General features: G+C 47.1%; 1 protein-coding gene across 1 annotated transcript; it reads left to right on the top strand.

The window, feature by feature from the left end:
- The first annotated feature begins 3,237 nt into the window (after positions 1–3,237).
- Positions 3,238–16,525, top strand: INA (internexin neuronal intermediate filament protein alpha). The gene is made up of 3 exons (XM_001134873.8): positions 3,238–4,448; positions 13,204–13,328; positions 14,529–16,525. The coding sequence occupies exons 1-3, from the start codon at positions 3,384–3,386 to the stop codon at positions 14,836–14,838; spliced, it is 1,500 nt and encodes a 499-aa protein (XP_001134873.1). The 5' UTR covers positions 3,238–3,383; the 3' UTR covers positions 14,839–16,525.
- Positions 16,526–17,198: the final 673 nt, after the last annotated feature.

Raw genomic sequence — 17,198 nt, forward strand, 5'->3', positions numbered from 1 at the left:
CAGCTCAAGCTTTCACGACTCTTGGGAGGTAGGTGTTGTTATCCCCACATGCTTAGTAAGTGGCAGAAGCCACAATTCAAACCCATTGCCTCTGACTCTGAGTCCAATGTTCTTTCAATTACAAACCAGCACGCTGATTTGTTATCGGCCAAAACTCTTCCAAAGCCCACTTAGTCCTATTCTGGCTGCACAGAAATATTTTGTTTTTTTGTTTTTTTGAGACAGTTTCACCGTTGTTGCCCAGGCTGGAGTGCAATGGTGTGATCTTGGCTCACCACAACCTCCGCCTCCCGGATTCAAGTGATTCTTCTGCCTCGGCCTCCAGAGTAGTTGGGATTACAGGTATGTGCCACCACCCTCAGCTAATTTTGTATTTTTAGTAGAGACAGGTTTCTCCATGTTGGTCAGGCTGGTCTCGAACTCCTGACCTCAGGTGATCCACTCGCCTCGGCCTCCCAAAGTGCTGAGATTACAGGCAGGAGCCACGGCAGCCGGCCGTGCTGCATGGAAATTAACAAGACTTCAAGAGTCTCACTGCAGGCTGGGCGCAGTGGCTGACGTCTGTAATCCCTGCACTTTGGGAGGCCGAGGCAGGTGGATCACCTGAGGTCAAGTTCAAGACGAGCCTGGAAAACATGATGAAACCCCGTCTCTAGTAAAAATACAAAAAATTGGCCAGGCGTGGTGGCTCATGCCTGTAATCCCAGCACTTCGGGAGGCCAAAGCAGGTGGATCACGAGGTCAGGAGTTCAAGACCAGCCTGGCCAACATGGTGAAACCCCATCTCTACTAAAAATACAAAAATTAGCCAGGTGTGGTGGTGGGCACCTGTAATCCCAGCTACTCGGGAGCCTGAGGCAGAGAACTGCTTGAACCCAGGAGGCAAAGGTTGCAGTGAGCCGAGATTGTGCCACTGCATTCCAGCTTGGGCGACAGAGCGAGACTCCATCTCAAAAAAAAAAAAAAAAAAAATACAAAAAATAGCCAGGTGTTGTGGCAGACACCTACCCACTCACCTGTGGTGAGCCAAGATCACGCTACTGCCCTCCAGCCTGGGCAAGAAGAGCGCAACTCTGTCTCTCTGTCTTTTTTTTTTTTTTTTTGATGGAGTCTCGCTCTGTCACCCAGGCTGGAGTGCAGTCGCATGATTTCGGCTCACTAAAACCTCCACCTCCCGGGTTCAAGCAATTCTCCTGCCTCAGCCTCCTGAGGAGCTGGGATTACAGGCCCGTGCCACCATACCCGGCTCATTTTTATATTTTTAATAGAGACAGGGTTTCACCATGTTGGTCAGGCTGGTCTCAAACTCCTCACCTCAAGTGATCCGCCCATCTCGGCCTCCCAAAGTGCTGGGATTACAGGTGTGAGCCACTGCACCCGGCCAACTCCGTCTCAGAAAAAAAAAAAAAGAGTCTCACTGCACTAAGCAGAATTATGTAGTGAAGAGAGAATGTATGCTTGTCTTTGCTTGCTGGTGACCTTGTGCTGCACCCGCACCTCGGTGCCTTATCTATAAGATGGAGGTGAGGGCCACCTTGAAGCATGGTTCAGAGGTAAACCTATGCAAAAGTGCCAGCACAAGTACTGGCAGACAATCATTATTCAGCAGTGTTAGCAATCTTTTATTGTTCACCTTACCAGGTCTTTCTAAGCCCAAAGACCTCAGAATTGAGTCCCTCCAACTCAAGGCTTTGGTCTGTGATGAGGAACCAGAGGGGCAGGCTGTGGCAGGGCCTGACCATCTTCCATGACATCAAGCACAAAGCCAAGAGATATGCTCCAAAGTCCCATAAGATCCCTTTTCACCCTTCCTTTAGTGGCCTGTCCCAAGCATATTCCCCTTTCCCCATGAAGTAAAACTTATCCTAGAACTACGTCCTTGAAGATTCCAATATCAATAAAAGGCCCTCAGTCTGGAATTCTGGGATATAACTAAAAAGGTCTTCCTACTCCCTCTCCAAAGCCATATCCACATCCTGAATGATATTAGAAGCTTGCAAGTGGGTACATATTACAGACGCCACACTGACCCCTCCCAGCCTTCATCTTTTCAGATTCCATTCTTTGATTCTCACCCCCTGCCCCACCAACCCTACCATGTGGCAGAAGAGGCCGGCTCAGTCACCAGCACTCTCCCCCACTCCTGGAGTTTAATCTTTTTGCAGGGATCTCTTTTCTCCAAAAAGAGGTCTGCACAGGGAGTGGCTCTCTGAAGCCAGTTGAGAACCTGCCCTGCTGGATTTACACAGACTGAAATCTCAAATGCCCACAGGGTCAGAGAGGTAAAGTAAATGAATTAAGAAGGGGGGCGTAATTCAGTGGAGAATGGCAGGGACTGTAGTGAACAGGAGAGCACACTTCTTATACAAATGGCAAAGGCAACTCACCTCTGCCACTGTGGGCATCCCAGCTCTTCCCATTTTCAGAAGAAGCCAGAAATCCAATTTCTTTACAGGTGAAATCTCCTGGTTTAAAAATGCTCCTTTCGAAATATTTTAAAATATAATGCTCTAAACACAAAAGTCTGCAGCCCCCTTTCCAGCAGCTTGTGGTCCTGGCCTGTGCCATGCTTTAGTGCCCTAACGATGAGCCCCAGCAATTCCCAGCGCCTCCTGCTTCTCCAAGTCTGGCCTCTTTTCCCCTCTGTACCGCCGCTTCTCCCCACTCTCCGCAGCTCGGGGTCACTTTCTTTACTGATCTCCCCTCTCTTCTGGGAGAGGCACTTGCTGAACATCTTTCCGCCCGGAGCCTCCCCAGGAGCTGCAGAGGGGCAGCTGGAGAGATGCTTTCTGACGTAGCATCTCCCACCTTTCTCCTTGGGGACCCTGAGGAAGGGGACAAGGGCTCGCCCTGCAGGTCCTCACTGTAACTGGAAAAACACGGCCTCGCCCTCGGGAAGGCTTTCTGTGCGCCTCACCTCAGGATGAGGGTGGGTGTAGGGGACACCACCCAGAAACCCCTAACCTCCCAGTCGGTTAAAGAAGAGGGGATAGGGTCAAGGGATGCGACAGAACTGTGTGGTTTCCGGATGGGAAACCTCAGTCGTTTAGGCACCCCTCCGCTCGAGTCACTTCCGAAGCAGTCGATTCTTGGGGAGAAGCGCTGCGGAAAGGGGCGACTCCGATGCAGATGGCCCTGTCCCGGCGCCCCAGGTCGTCGCGCGCGCAGCAGCGGTAGTCACTGCGCCTCCCCGCCCCCGCTCCTGGATGCCCCCCTTCCCTCTCCCGGCCAGACTCTGAGCAGGAGCTCCGCCCCCAACGCGCCGCCCCAGCCCCGGCGCCTTAAAAGCCGGGCGCACCGCCCCGCCGCGCCCTGCCTGCCGCACCTCTCCTTTCTTCTGTAGCTCGCGCTGAAGCCGCACGTCCGGCCCCGATCCCGGCACCATGAGCTTCGGCTCGGAGCACTACCTGTGCTCCTCCTCCTCCTACCGCAAGGTGTTCGGGGATGGCTCTCGCCTGTCCGCCCGCCTCTCCGGGGCCGGCGGCGCGGGCGGCTTCCGCTCGCAGTCGCTGTCCCGCAGCAATGTGGCCTCCTCGGCCGCCTGCTCCTCGGCCTCGTCGCTCGGCCTCGGCCTGGCCTATCGCCGGCCGCCGGCGTCCGACGGGCTGGACCTGAGCCAGGCGGCGGCGCGCACCAACGAGTACAAGATCATCCGCACCAACGAGAAGGAGCAGCTGCAGGGCCTCAACGACCGCTTCGCCGTGTTCATCGAGAAGGTGCATCAGCTGGAGACGCAGAACCGCGCGTTGGAGGCCGAACTGGCCGCGCTGCGACAGCGCCACGCTGAGCCGTCGCGCGTCGGCGAGCTCTTCCAGCGCGAGCTGCGCGACCTGCGCGCGCAGCTGGAGGAGGCCAGCTCGGCTCGCTCGCAGGCCCTGCTGGAGCGCGACGGGCTGGCCGAGGAAGTGCAGCGGCTGCGGGCGCGCTGCGAGGAGGAGAGCCGCGGACGCGAAGGCGCCGAGCGCGCCCTGAAGGCGCAGCAGCGCGACGTGGACGGCGCCACGCTGGCCCGCCTGGACCTGGAAAAGAAGGTGGAGTCGCTGCTGGACGAGCTGGCCTTCGTACGCCAGGTGCACGACGAGGAGGTAGCCGAGCTGCTGGCCACGCTGCAGGCGTCGTCGCAGGCCGCGGCCGAGGTGGACGTGACTGTGGCTAAACCAGACCTGACCTCGGCTCTGAGGGAGATCCGCGCCCAGTATGAGTCCCTGGCCGCTAAGAACCTGCAGTCCGCGGAAGAATGGTACAAGTCCAAGTTTGCCAACCTGAACGAGCAGGCGGCGCGCAGCACCGAGGCCATCCGGGCCAGCCGCGAGGAGATCCACGAGTATCGGCGCCAGCTGCAGGCGCGCACCATCGAGATCGAGGGCCTGCGCGGGGCCAACGAGTCCTTGGAGAGGCAGATCCTGGAGCTGGAGGAGCGGCACAGTGCCGAGGTAGCTGGCTACCAGGTAAGGGCCGGGGCTGGGCGTGGGGAGGGGTGCCCTGCCCTCTTCCGCGCGTACCCTCTTCCTGTGGTAAAACTGGGCCCCAGGACTTAAGGGGAGGGCAAAAGAGAGGAGAGAAGAGCCGCGGCTGGAGGCGCTGGTTAACAAAAAACCCTGGAGTCTTTAATGTTAATTTTAGGGAACGCCCCTCATTTATGTCCCTGCCCCAGCCCTTCAAACAAAGAAGCCCTTAAATTTATTTGAGGTTCGAAAACCCAACTCTGCCTGTCTGTCAGCAAGCGGGCCTACACACACCGGCGACCCGGAGAACAGTGCCCCACCCAAAGTAAGACTGAGCCCAACGGGGCAGGTTACGTGGGCGGTGCTGTCTCGGCTATCTGGCTTGTTTGGTTGACTTTGAAAAGCTTTCTGTGCGCCCTAGAAGATGTTTATGGAGTATGGTCTGCTTCAGGGCTGAAGGAAGAATGCGATCCTGAACTGGGAAGAGTCCTATCCCATTTTCTTGACTTTCGCGCTCCAAAAAGTAGAGATTGGGAGCCAACAAGCTGAGCGATGCTTGAGCTAGTAGTAACCACCCTGCTCTACCCACCTCCCCCAACACACACACACACACACACACACACACACACACACACACACACACACACACGATTCCCTTGTCCACCAGCTGACATTTCCTCCTAAAGAAAGCGTTCGCCGGTTGGCAAAACGTGAAAGGTCGGGGCGCTGTCCACGGTGCTGATCTCGAGTTCTTCCCATCTCAGAAATGATGTCTCTCCTGTCTCGTGTCCCAGTTATGAATCTCTAGGCAATTAACTGCTTTGATTTTTTTTTTTCCTGCAACACCAACACATCAGTCTTGGCTACCTGCAATCAAAGGTCACCTCATAGACAACATCAATTTTGGCTTTCATGGATGGCTTAGCACTAAACAAAAAACACTTAATTTGCTCAGCAGCTGTGAGGTCCCACTTGAAAATTCCTGTTTTGTTAGTATTTTTTTCATCGTAAGTGCATGTGATAAGTCACAGAGATGGTTTTTCTTTGTTCTAGTTTATGTATTTTTTCCATATTTCCCTGTCCTCTAAGCTCCTGTGATGGTATTGATTGGCTATTTCTTCCCAACAAAGGCCACTGTGTCTTCAGTTTTACTATATAAGAAATTCTGGGATTATGACCGCAAATGGCACAGAGGCAGGAGACAGGGTAAATGGAAGGTGTAGAAAAGAATTGGAATAGTATGGTTCGGTTTCAAGGTACAATAAAAGCTCCTTTGAATAGAATGACTATAATTCAGAAACTTGCAATAATTCTAGCTAGGATTAAAGTTTACATTTGGTGAGATTAATAGGGCTTGGAACATTGGTAAAATAGAACCAAGAAAGGAATGAAATCTCAAAAGTAACATTTTAATCAGAAGCTAAAGAATTCTTATTGATGTGCAGGTATTTGCTGTTTGTTACAATAACTTCCTTTGATAAAGGAAAAAAGCCTGCTTGGACTGTTTAGGTTAGTTTGGTATTGCATTATCATTCAAATAAGTACTTCCATTTCTGCCTCAAAATCCATAACTTGAACTTTTCATTATGTACCCTAACCCCTGGATGGCCTGAATTAATCACATTTGGCTAATTGAGACTTCATTTTTTTCTTCTAGAAGCCTCCAAGTACGAGCTAGGTGGTCTTCTGGAGGGCTAGCCCAGTATTTCTACAAAAAAAGGATAACTTACTCAGAGCTGCCAGCTGAATTGGGCTTCTCCATTTTCTCTGCTTGTTATAGCCCATACATTCTAAGAAGTAGTGACAGTTTTGCCTGGCTTGTTTGCTGTAAAAGGCTTTCATCATTAGACAATGGTAGCGTCATGCAGACATGGTCTACAGGAAACAAACAAAAAACAACAACAGAGAAACTGCAGCATCTGCAGCTCTGCGGTGCTGCCCCCATCAGCTTGAGCCTTTAGAGCCACAGAGGACCTGCTGATGGGAGTGGAAGAGGAGGTCAGACAACAGAGAGCTGGTTCCCTACTCCTTGGGACCTAAGGCTAAGGTGGAGCTCAAGCCTTACCTGCAGATCCTAATGGCCTGATGCCACAAGGGTGTCTCTGACTGTTCTAGCAATCTTAGCAGTGCTGACCAAGGTGAAAAGCCTCCCTTTCTACAGTGAGATTTAGCCATTGTTTTCTTGCCCTCTCATCTCATCCCCACCTTTCACTGCGGTAATGGGAGGCTGTTCTCCTTCTTCTGCTACAGAGATTAGTGGTAGGGCCATTTTTATTTTCAAACTTGGCACCCTCTATGAAACATAGGAAGGCCCCATTAAAGTCACATCTTCTCTGCCCCAGATAGCTGATAGCCTATTTAAGGAGAGAAAGCTTCTTACACTTTTGAAAGGGTAAAAAAATGATTCAAGGTGACACAGTAAGTACACAATAGTGGATGAGAGAGTCTGAATCAGGCAAGAGAAGAGATTAGGAAGAGTTAAGGCTATTGTCTTCAAAAGCCAAATGCAACTCCCCTCTGCATAAAAAGCTGATGGGGTTTCCATTTCTGACATAGGGCAGTGCTGGTGCCTACATAGCCACTTCGGCACCATTAGAGTCCTAGTTCTGTTAAAGATGTCCAAAGACATTCTTGGAGGGTACTCAGGGTCTCAGACCTCTACTGTGGTCAGTCTTGGAAAGTTGAAGCTTTCCTTGAAAGACCTTGCTGAATGATCAAGATCACCGCAGGTTAATGCTCTCCAGGGAGACAAGCCAAGTCTTCTCTTTTTTCTCCATTATGAGATTGGAGTACAGCCTAATTAAATAGCAGGAAGGGGCTGGCCCCTTGGAGACTGGAGGTGACAGTGGCTGCATATAAATCCATAGCTTGATAGATCCATTTCTAAAATTAGCTACATTTGATCTTTTTTAAGCTCTTCCACCTGGTTTTTGTTTCATTTTGTTTTGTTTGCCCCTCCCTATCTTACTATATTACTGTCACCTGGGCTACCATGATAGCATCTTTATAGAAAAAAATTTAAACTAGTGGATCCTAAACCCAGTGACACTCTTAAGGTCAATTGGGGGCTTAAAAAAATTATCAGGCCCACTCCCAAAGATATGGATTCAGCAGTTCACAGGTAGGGCCCGGGAATATGCATTTTTCAATAAAAGTGCTGCATCCTGTTGGTCCTCAGACTGACTTTGGAGTACATTGATCTAAATCACTTCTTCCAGTAAAGTAGTTTACGGAGATACGTATAATACAGGATTTTCGAGTGTGGTGGAGGAAAGAAAAAGATGGGGACAAAGGAAAGGTAGGAGTGAGAATAAAGCACGCATGGTGAACCACAAATAAAAATCCTCCGTCCCCACTCAAGTTGATTATGCAGAGCAGTAATTCTAAATAGCCTCTTTCAATCAGACTGTGGGGCACTCACTACTGCCTCCCTGACCCAGGGCCCCCAAACGTGCTGAAATCCACAGCTCTGTCGTTGTTCTTCACCACTGCAGATGTTAGTGTGGCCAGTCATTTCTCTTACTCCACCCGGCATCCTTCCAGCCACGGGCTGCGATGCTCAGACGAGCTAAGACGACGCTCAGCGTTTGTCTTAGCTCCTCCAGGAGAGACCCCAGCTGGAGCTGGGCGTGCCGCTCTCCGGTTCCCTCAGGCTAAGCCGGCAGCAGCTGCGTGGTTGGGGGAGGGGACAGACTGCAGCGCTCTGCCCAGATCTCGAGCTGGAGGCCATCTTTGGCAGGGCTTCTGAAGGGCAATGCAAGACACAGCCTGATGCGGGGAGGAGAGCACAAACAAAGAGACCAGACATTGAAGAGCAATCAATGGTCAGAACACAGCACACTTCCTTCTGAAAGGAGCAAAGTTGTGCTTTTCTCTACAGTGATCTGTAAAATAGATATATGAAATCTGCAACATAGAAGTTCAAGGAAATCTCATCTGTCTAGAACTCAGCTCCCCAACCACCTCTTATTCAGAAAACACAGCTGTGAAACAAAAATAATGTTTTAAGCAAGGACCTAGTTAACCTGCTGATGAGACATATCATCTATCTCTAAGCCAAACATTAGGAACTTGGCACCTCTACTGCCCCCAGCCTATTCATTCTTAACACGATTTCAAAATGCTTTTTTATTTGGTTTCAAGACTGCAGCAAGATGGAGAATGGGGACCACTGGAGTCAGGCATTGTTAAGAATGAGCAGCAGCAGATCCGTTCATCTTTCAGAACAAAGAAAATCAATGAGCATCAACACTAATCCAAACACCGCACTTTGGGGCCATTTAGGGTAGAATTAAACAGCCTGATATACCTCGAATGACCTAAAAGATGTCACCGAATTATTTTTAAAATTGATTATTATCACGACCCTTAATTGCTGTGGAAGGTGGCATTATGTTTAGTGTCCTGATTGTGAGTGGTATAAGCCACTTTAGAAAGGCTTTTTATTCAAAATTGTTATTAAAAAAAAATCTGGTGCTTTAAGGTATATGCCTCCAACTATCCAATATTAAAGTGTTGTTATACGTTACTTTTCTTACTTATCTAAGGGGTTGGTAATAGTGAGGGCTTGTGATTAATTTGTCTATATCATCAAAAGGATAGAGGGCCATGTGGTATGATATTATCAAGAATAAAAATCACTAACATTTATTGAGTTCTTCCTGTGTGCCATGCTGTTCTGATGCCTACTAATTTAACAGATAATAGACTCATCAAATATTAATGTATATGTGAGATATATTAAATTGAAATCCTAATTTGAGGATCTCAGAACACCTTAGAAAAAGAGTAAACATTATAACTTTCCATATGCAGAAGTAGAAGATTGGAAGGAACTAAAATGTAGAAAACTGGCTGAGGTCCAATGGATGTTAGTGGCAGAGCAAAAACTGCAACCCAAGTTCCTGATGAAATCCTCCTCTTATCTTCATATAGCATTCCTCCTCCTTCTTTGCATAATCATATTTTCTTCTTTCTCCTTTTTCCCTCACTCTAGACTCTTTTCCCTCTTACCACAGTAATATTGATTCTCTTGTCGGTAGCTAGAGATTCTATGTCAGTGATTCTATGTCAGTAGCAGAATTGATTATAACCTCAAATAGGAACTATCAGGTAAAATTTCTTGGTAAAAATCTCTTTAAGGCCTCATGATCTCTTAACACACTTTGAAATATATGCATCACGGTCCAGTATAATACGTATTTTTCCTACTGACTGTCATTCCTTGTTCTGTACCCATCAGTCAATTGAGACTCCTCTTTGCAGTATTCCTGTCAATATTTATAGAACAGGTAGGTGGTATGAATTTTAATTCTGCAAATTCTCTTGATTTGGAAGTTTGTACCCCCTGATGTCTCAGCCCTACCTTTCACCATTGCTTTATCATTCTCACACAAGGGGAGTTTCAAGGGCCTGTCAACACTTACTTTCTTGAGGTTTCTGATATGTTTATCTGCATCACTGTTTCTTTTTTTTTTTTTTTTTTTTTTGAGATGGAGTTTTGCTCTTGTTGCCCAGGCTGGAGTGCAATGGCACGATCTCAGCTCACTGCAACCTCTGCCTCCCAGGTTCAAGTGATTCTCCTACCTCAGCCTCCAGAGTAGCTGGGATTACAGGCACACGCCACCACGCCCAGCTAATTTTTGTATTTTTAGTAGAGACCATAGTTTCACCATGTTGGCCAGCATAGTCTCATCTCTTGATTGACCTGAACTCCTGACCTCAGGTGATCCACCCGCCTCAGCCTCCCAAAGTGCTGGGATTACAGGCATGAGCCACCATGCCCGGCCCTGCATGACTGTTTCTTAAAAATAACCCCCAATCATTGTGTCTTTTTTTTTTTTAAGACGGGGTCTTGCTGTGTCGCCCAGGCTGGAGCACAGTGGCGCCATCATAGCTCACTTCAACCTCCGCCTACCGGGCTCGAGCAATTCTCCCAGCTCAGCCTCAAGTGATTCGCCTGCCTCAGCTACCCAAAGCGCTGGGATTCCCTAGAGATGTTTTCTTGTTATCGCAACTGGGAGAGGGAAGTATGTGCTTCTGGCATCTAGCCAGGAATGTTACTAAATATCCTGCATTTCACAATAACAAATAATTAGCCAGCCTAAAACATCAACATTGCCAAAGTTGTAAAACTCTGTTATAGAGGAAAGCAACAGAAAATAAACTAGTATAAACCAGTAAATTGCCGGGGCCGGACACTGTGACTCACGCCTGTTATCCCAGCACTTTGGGAGGCTGAGGCGGGCGGATCACAAGGTTAGGAGTTCAAGACCAGCCTGGCCAACATGGTGAAACCCCATCTCTACTAAAAATACAAAAATTAGCCAGGCGTGGTGGTGCACACCTGTAATCCCAGCTACTCAGGAGGCTGAGGCAGGAGAATTACTTGAACCCAGGTGGTGGAGGTTGCAGTGAGCTGAGATTGCGCCACTGCACTCCAGCCTGGGTAACAGAGCAAGACTCCATCTCGGAAAAAAAAAAAAAAAAAAAAGAAGATAATTTCATATAATGGTAAGAGCTGAGAGCAGGGTGGCTGCATTCAACTGAGTGCTTTTTTTCTAATTTGCACAAGGTTCCTGCATGGGCCAGTAGCTGCTCTGGCTTAAGGTAAAATAAAGTGCTGGGTTGGTCGAGGATGGATACTTAAATTGGATGCAAATGAAGACCTGTCTGAGGAGAGGACATTTTATTTTATTTTATTTTATTTTTTGAGATGGAGTTTCATTCTTGTCGTCCAGGCTGGAGTGCAATGGCACGATCTCGGCTCACTGCCACCTCCGCCTCCCGGATTCAAACAATTCTCCTGCTTCAGCCTCCCTAGTAGCTGGGATTATAGGCATGCACCACCACGCCCGGCTAATTTTTGTATTTTTGGTAGAGATAGAGTTTCTCCATGTTGGTCTGGCTGGTCTCGAACTCCCAACCCCAGGTGATCCTCCCGCCTCAGCCTCCCAAAGTGCTGGGATTACAGGCATGAGCCATCGTGCCTGGCAGGAGAGGACATTTGAACTGAATCTTTTTTTTTTTTTTTTTGGAGACAGAGTTTTGCTCTTGTTGCCCAAGCTGGAGTGCGGTGGCACAATCTCAGCTCACTGCAACCTCTGCCTCCCAGATTCAAGCGATTCTCCTGCCTCAGCCTCCCAAGTAGGTGGGATTACAGGCGCTTGCCACTGCACACAGCTAATTTTTGTACTTTTAGTAGAGACGGGGTTTCTCCTTGTTGGTCTGGCTGGTCTCGAACTCCTGACTCCAGGTGATCCTCCTACCTCAGCCTCCCAAAGTGCTGGGATTACAGGCATGAGCCATCATGCCTGGCAGGAGAGGACATTTGAACTGAATCTTTTTTTTTTTTTTTTTTGAGATGGAGTTTTGCTCTTGTTGCCCAGCTGGAATGCGGTGGTGCGATCTCGTCTCACTGCAACCTCCCCCTCCTGGGTTCAAGCGATTCTCCTGCCTCAGCCTCCCAAGTAGCTGGGATTACAGGTGCGTGCCACTGCACCCAGCTAATTTTTGTATTTTTAGTAGAGACGGAGTTTTGCCATGTTAGCCAGGCTGGTCTTGAACTCCTGATCTCAGGTGATCTGCCTGCCTCAGCCTCCCAAAGTGCTAGGATTACAGGTGTGAGCCACCACACCTGGGTGAACTGAATCTTCTATGACAAGGAGTCGGCCATGTAAAGACCGGCATTTTAGATAGAGGAAATAACAAGCCTAAAGGGCCTGGGACAGCAATGAACTTGGTATAGTTAAGGAGTAAAAGAAAAGACCAGGCTGGGCATGGTGGCTCATACATGTAATCTAAGCACTTTAGGAGGTAAAGGCAGGAGTGTCTCTTGAGGCCAGGAGTTCAAGACCAGCCTGGACAACATAATGAGACCTCATCTTTACAAAACAAAAATCTTTTTTAATTAGCCAGGCATGGTAGTGTACACCTGTTAGTCCCAACTGCTTGGGAGGCTGAGACAGGAAGATCGCTTGAGCCCAGGAATTTTGAGGCTGCAGTGAGCTGTGATCACACCACTGTACTCCAGCCTAGGCAACAGAGCAAGACCTTGTCTCAAAAAAAAAAAAAAAAAAAAAAAAAAAAGCCTTCTGGCTGCTCAAGGACTATAAATATATAAATATAAAGCGATTTCTCTTCCATGCCTCGGTGTTTTAAAAATTCTGTGGAGTATTTCTGCTTTCTCCTTACCTATAATGTAAAATGCTCTCAGTAAAGTGACTGATTAGCAGGCTTCTAGGAAATCATCAAAATGAATGGAGGCAGAGAGGTCTTCCTGGAAAGCTCTCTGTGCTTTCCACATTCGGAATTTTCTGAATCTAAGCTGCTAACCTGAGGCTTTGGGTTTTGGAAAGCACATGCTACAACAGAGTTATTTAGCAGCAACACAACAAGCAAGGGAGGGATGGTAAGTGTAAAAAAAAAAAAAATCATCACCATGTTCAGTTGAGAACTATATGCCGTGTGGCTATCCTGAAAAGGGCAGGTGTTCACTTGCCCTCTGGGTAAAAGTTCCCAGTCCTCACCATGAGTCCAAATCTCCTGGGGACCTTTATGAAAAAAATGCAAATGCTGGGACCCCACCCCAGAACCAGTGAATCTGGATCTGGACTCAGGGACAGACCTGGATATAAGCAAGTTATAAGTTCATTAGGTGATTTTAATGTGTAGTCAGGGCTGGGAATCCTTGCCTTCTGGAAATCTTGAGGAATTTCAGCTGGTTTGGCCTAACTATTTTGGATATGTTACTTTTCAGGATAGCATTGGGCAGCTGGAGAATGATCTGAGGAACACCAAGAGTGAGATGGCACGCCACCTTCGGGAATACCAGGACTTGCTCAATGTCAAAATGGCTCTTGACATTGAGATAGCAGCTTACAGGTACTGCAAAGGACCTGCTTACCCGAGTAAATCCAGTCACCTAGGGGCAATGCTGCCCAAATAAGTGGATCTAGTCTCTCTGGCTTCTGACTGGTGAGGGAGGGAAGAAGGGCATCACTGGCCCCTTTCAGGTGAGCTGACTGTTCTGTCCCTCTACTTAGATATAATCCAGCTCCATCTGACTAGTCCCAGAGTATTCTGTGTACCTCTGAAAGGATTTAAGGGGATAATGTGAGTACACAGAGGTTAAAATAAAAACCCATGAGACTCGTAACTTTAAAAATAGGGTTTGGGGCCAGGTGCAGTAGCTCACTCCTATAATCCCAGCACTTTGGGAGGCCAAGGTGGGTGGATCACTTGAGATCAGGAGTTCAAGACCAGCCTGGCCAACATGGTGAAACCCAGTCTCTACTAAAAACACAAAAATTGGCCAGGCGTGGTGGCACACACCTGTAGTCCCAGCTACTCTGGAGGCTGAGGCAAGAGAATCGCTTGAACCTGGGAGGCGGAGGTTGCAGTGAGCTGTGATCATGCCACTGCACTCCAGCCTGGGAGACAGTGAGACTCTGTCTCAAAAAAAAAAAAAAAAGATGATTAAAAACTATTAAGAGTTATGAGAAACATGGTTTGGGGCCACTCCTTTATAAGACTATTTTCGTCACGCTGATAAAAATCTGTTATCTGAAACAGTGTCATTCACTGGTTTTTGTTATTGCTGGTTCTATTCCCTTTGTACCCGTATACACTGAAAAAGTACAAATCTCAAATCCAGGTTGAGTAAGGCAGTTTCTACCACCTTTGTGGACATCTCACCTCCTTATCCCTATTGCAGCTAAGATGTTACTTAGGAAAAGTACTTCTCCCTAGAGCTTTGTTGCTAATTGCCAAAAATGGGTGTGATGTGGCCAAGTGGAGTTGCAGGTTTTCCTCCTGGAATATATTTGTGAACAGGATAGGTTTTCCTTTGACAATGCTTTAAACAGCTGGTGCTGAAGGGGTGTGTGTGTGTGCGCATGTGTATGCACGTGGTCCAACCCTTTGAGCTTTGAAATTAAATATTTATTGGTTTCAATCTCATGAAGAAACTCCAAAGTCCTTTGGAATCTCTCTCAAATGAATCAGGATTGGAGGGTTGAGTTCTGGGGCGGGGGGGGGGGGAGTTATTGACTTCCTAAGAGTTTTTCTCTGTTGAATTTACAGGAAACTGCTGGAAGGCGAGGAGACACGTTTTAGCACCAGTGGGTTAAGCATTTCGGGGCTGAATCCACTTCCCAATCCAAGTTACCTGCTCCCCCCTAGAATCCTCAGTTCTACAACCTCCAAAGTCTCATCCACTGGGCTATCACTTAAGAAAGAGGAGGAGGAGGAGGAGGCATCTAAGGTAGCCTCTAAGAAAACCTCCCAGATAGGGGAAAGTTTTGAAGAAATATTAGAGGAGACAGTAATATCTACTAAGAAAACCGAGAAATCAAATATAGAAGAAACCACCATTTCAAGCCAAAAAATATAATTCCATTGCTTTGAAAAAGTTAATGCTTAAGAGGGAATGATATGCATTTGACTTGTTAAACAGCCTATTCCTGAACTATAACACCTGCCACCACTATAAAATGTCTTCAAGGCTTCAGTCTCATATTTAGTATTGAATACTTACATTCTCTAATAAGAAAACCACCCCTTAGATTGAAGTAAACTGCAGTCCTGGAGCAATCACAGATGAGTTATCTAAGAATACAGCTTTCTGACCTTCAGCTCACGCTTCACAGTGATGGATGATTCAGGTGCAGAGGAAGTACAAACTAAGGTGCTAAATCTGCGATCATCGTCATTTGCTGTGAACTGAAATTAAAACTATTCATGCTACCCAGCCATTACCCAGCTAAATAATCTTACTCTAGATACCTAAAACATAAGATCACTGCCAGAGATAAACTAATGGTCCACACCCAATTCCACTCTGATAGAATTATTTCACAAATAATAGGTGTTTGTTTAATGGACACTTTTCACCTCCTTCAATTCCATATATCCTTTTCTTCTATGTAGGAAAAAAATAGTCTAGTGTAGTATTCTTCCCTTTTAAACACATTTTGGTTCTTCTCAAAAGAACTTACCCCCATTCGCTCTCTGCTCAGTGGGTAAAATTAGATGCATGTTGACCATGTCTATGATTCGTGTAATTACTTATCCCTGCCCATTTCATATTCTTTCAATTCTGTAGGTTAAAAAAATGGCAGTGATGAATTTTAAGGGTTTCCCCCAACATATAAAATAATGAAAAGAATCCCTAGACTTTAGGCTTTCAGCTTACACAAATCTATTTAATTAGGAAAAAAACTATTAAGGATGTAGCTTTTCACCTTTACTTTAGAAGCACAGTAAATATCCCAAACTGTGATGAAGCCGACCTTAGATTTAGTAGTATAAGCTAGAAGAAGTGAGTGTTTCTATGAGTGGAAAAAGCCAAGGTGTCATTTATGTGTCAGTTCATTTGTGGTGATATAGAATTAGCTTTTTCATCCCCTTACCCTTAGAATCCACGTATTCCCCTTCCCACTAGCCTAGGTCCTAAAGAGGCCTTGCTTTCACTCTCCTATGCCTTTTACGAGTGCTAAGTGTAGGATATTTTGTCACCAGAACACAATGCTACTGCCCCAAAGTAAAAGAAACCACTTCTGGTCAATCAACACTACCAGCGTACATATAAGAAAGAAATCTTTCTCTTTTCTAAAAGACTTCCCTAACACTTACCCCATGGCTGCACAGTTGGTGGGGTCCTGCCGGAGAGGAAGAGACACTCAGACCAGAGAAGGGGTGTGCATGCGCCTACTCGCTTGCTAGAAGTAGATTCTGGACAGTCAGCTCTTCATCTGCCCAACTGTGTAGCATCTGCATTGCCCTGTCTTTCATGTGTGCCAAGGCTGATGCAGGATTTGTTCTCTGTCCAGCAGTCACTTCTGCCAGAGCTGAAGAGTTGCCCCGTCTCTGTTCCATGTCTCCTTTAAGAGCTCTGGTGATAAGGACATGATGCTTTTACTGAACTTTCTTATCCTAGCACATGCTTCAATAGTTCAAGGAACTTGAAAAATACTTTTCTCTTCCTTACCTTTACCCCATCCCTGTCTTTACTCCTCACACTTACTGTAAGACATTAGTAACATAAGAAATTAAAAGTCACACGAATCTCACCAACATAATTCGTGTTCTGTGGTTCCTGCCCTTTCACTGAGAGAAGCACTGTTTGGGTTCAGAGTCAGTCTGGCTCTGACTGATTTGTATCTTCTCTTTTTAGTGAGCCACCTTAATTGCCATGAACTTATTTACAGAAGAAAGATATTGGCCAAGCGTGGTGGCTCATGCCTGGAATCCCAACACTTTGGGAGGCCAAGGTGGGGGTGGTGGGGCAGATGGCCTGAGCCCAGGAGTTCAAGACCAGCCTGGGCAACATAGGGAGACCTCATCTCTCAAAAAAATACAAAAATTAGCCAACTGTGGTGGCTCCTGTAGTCCCAGCTACTGGGGAGCTGAGGTGGGAGGATCACTTCAGCCCGGGAGGTGGATGCTGCAGTGAGTTGAGATCACGCCACTGCACTCCAGCCTGGGCGACAGAGTGAGACCCTATCTCAAAAAAAAGAAGAGTAACTTACAGAGTTGAAAAATGATTAATTCATAATAATAATATGGAAAATGTTCAGAATCAAAGCAGAGAGGTCAAGGGAAGGAGAGCAAGTGACATCAACTGTTACGTAAACAAGACAACAAAATGAATCCAAGAGATGAGGGGAAAGCCTTCCTGCAGCATGTGCTAATGATATCCCATATGACTTTCAGATTCATTAGACAATTATATCCCCTGCATCCAGAGACTTA

Source organism: Pan troglodytes, chromosome 8 (genome assembly GCF_028858775.2).
Source record: "Pan troglodytes isolate AG18354 chromosome 8, NHGRI_mPanTro3-v2.0_pri, whole genome shotgun sequence".
In the NCBI taxonomy this organism is placed as follows: Eukaryota; Metazoa; Chordata; class Mammalia; order Primates; family Hominidae; genus Pan; species Pan troglodytes.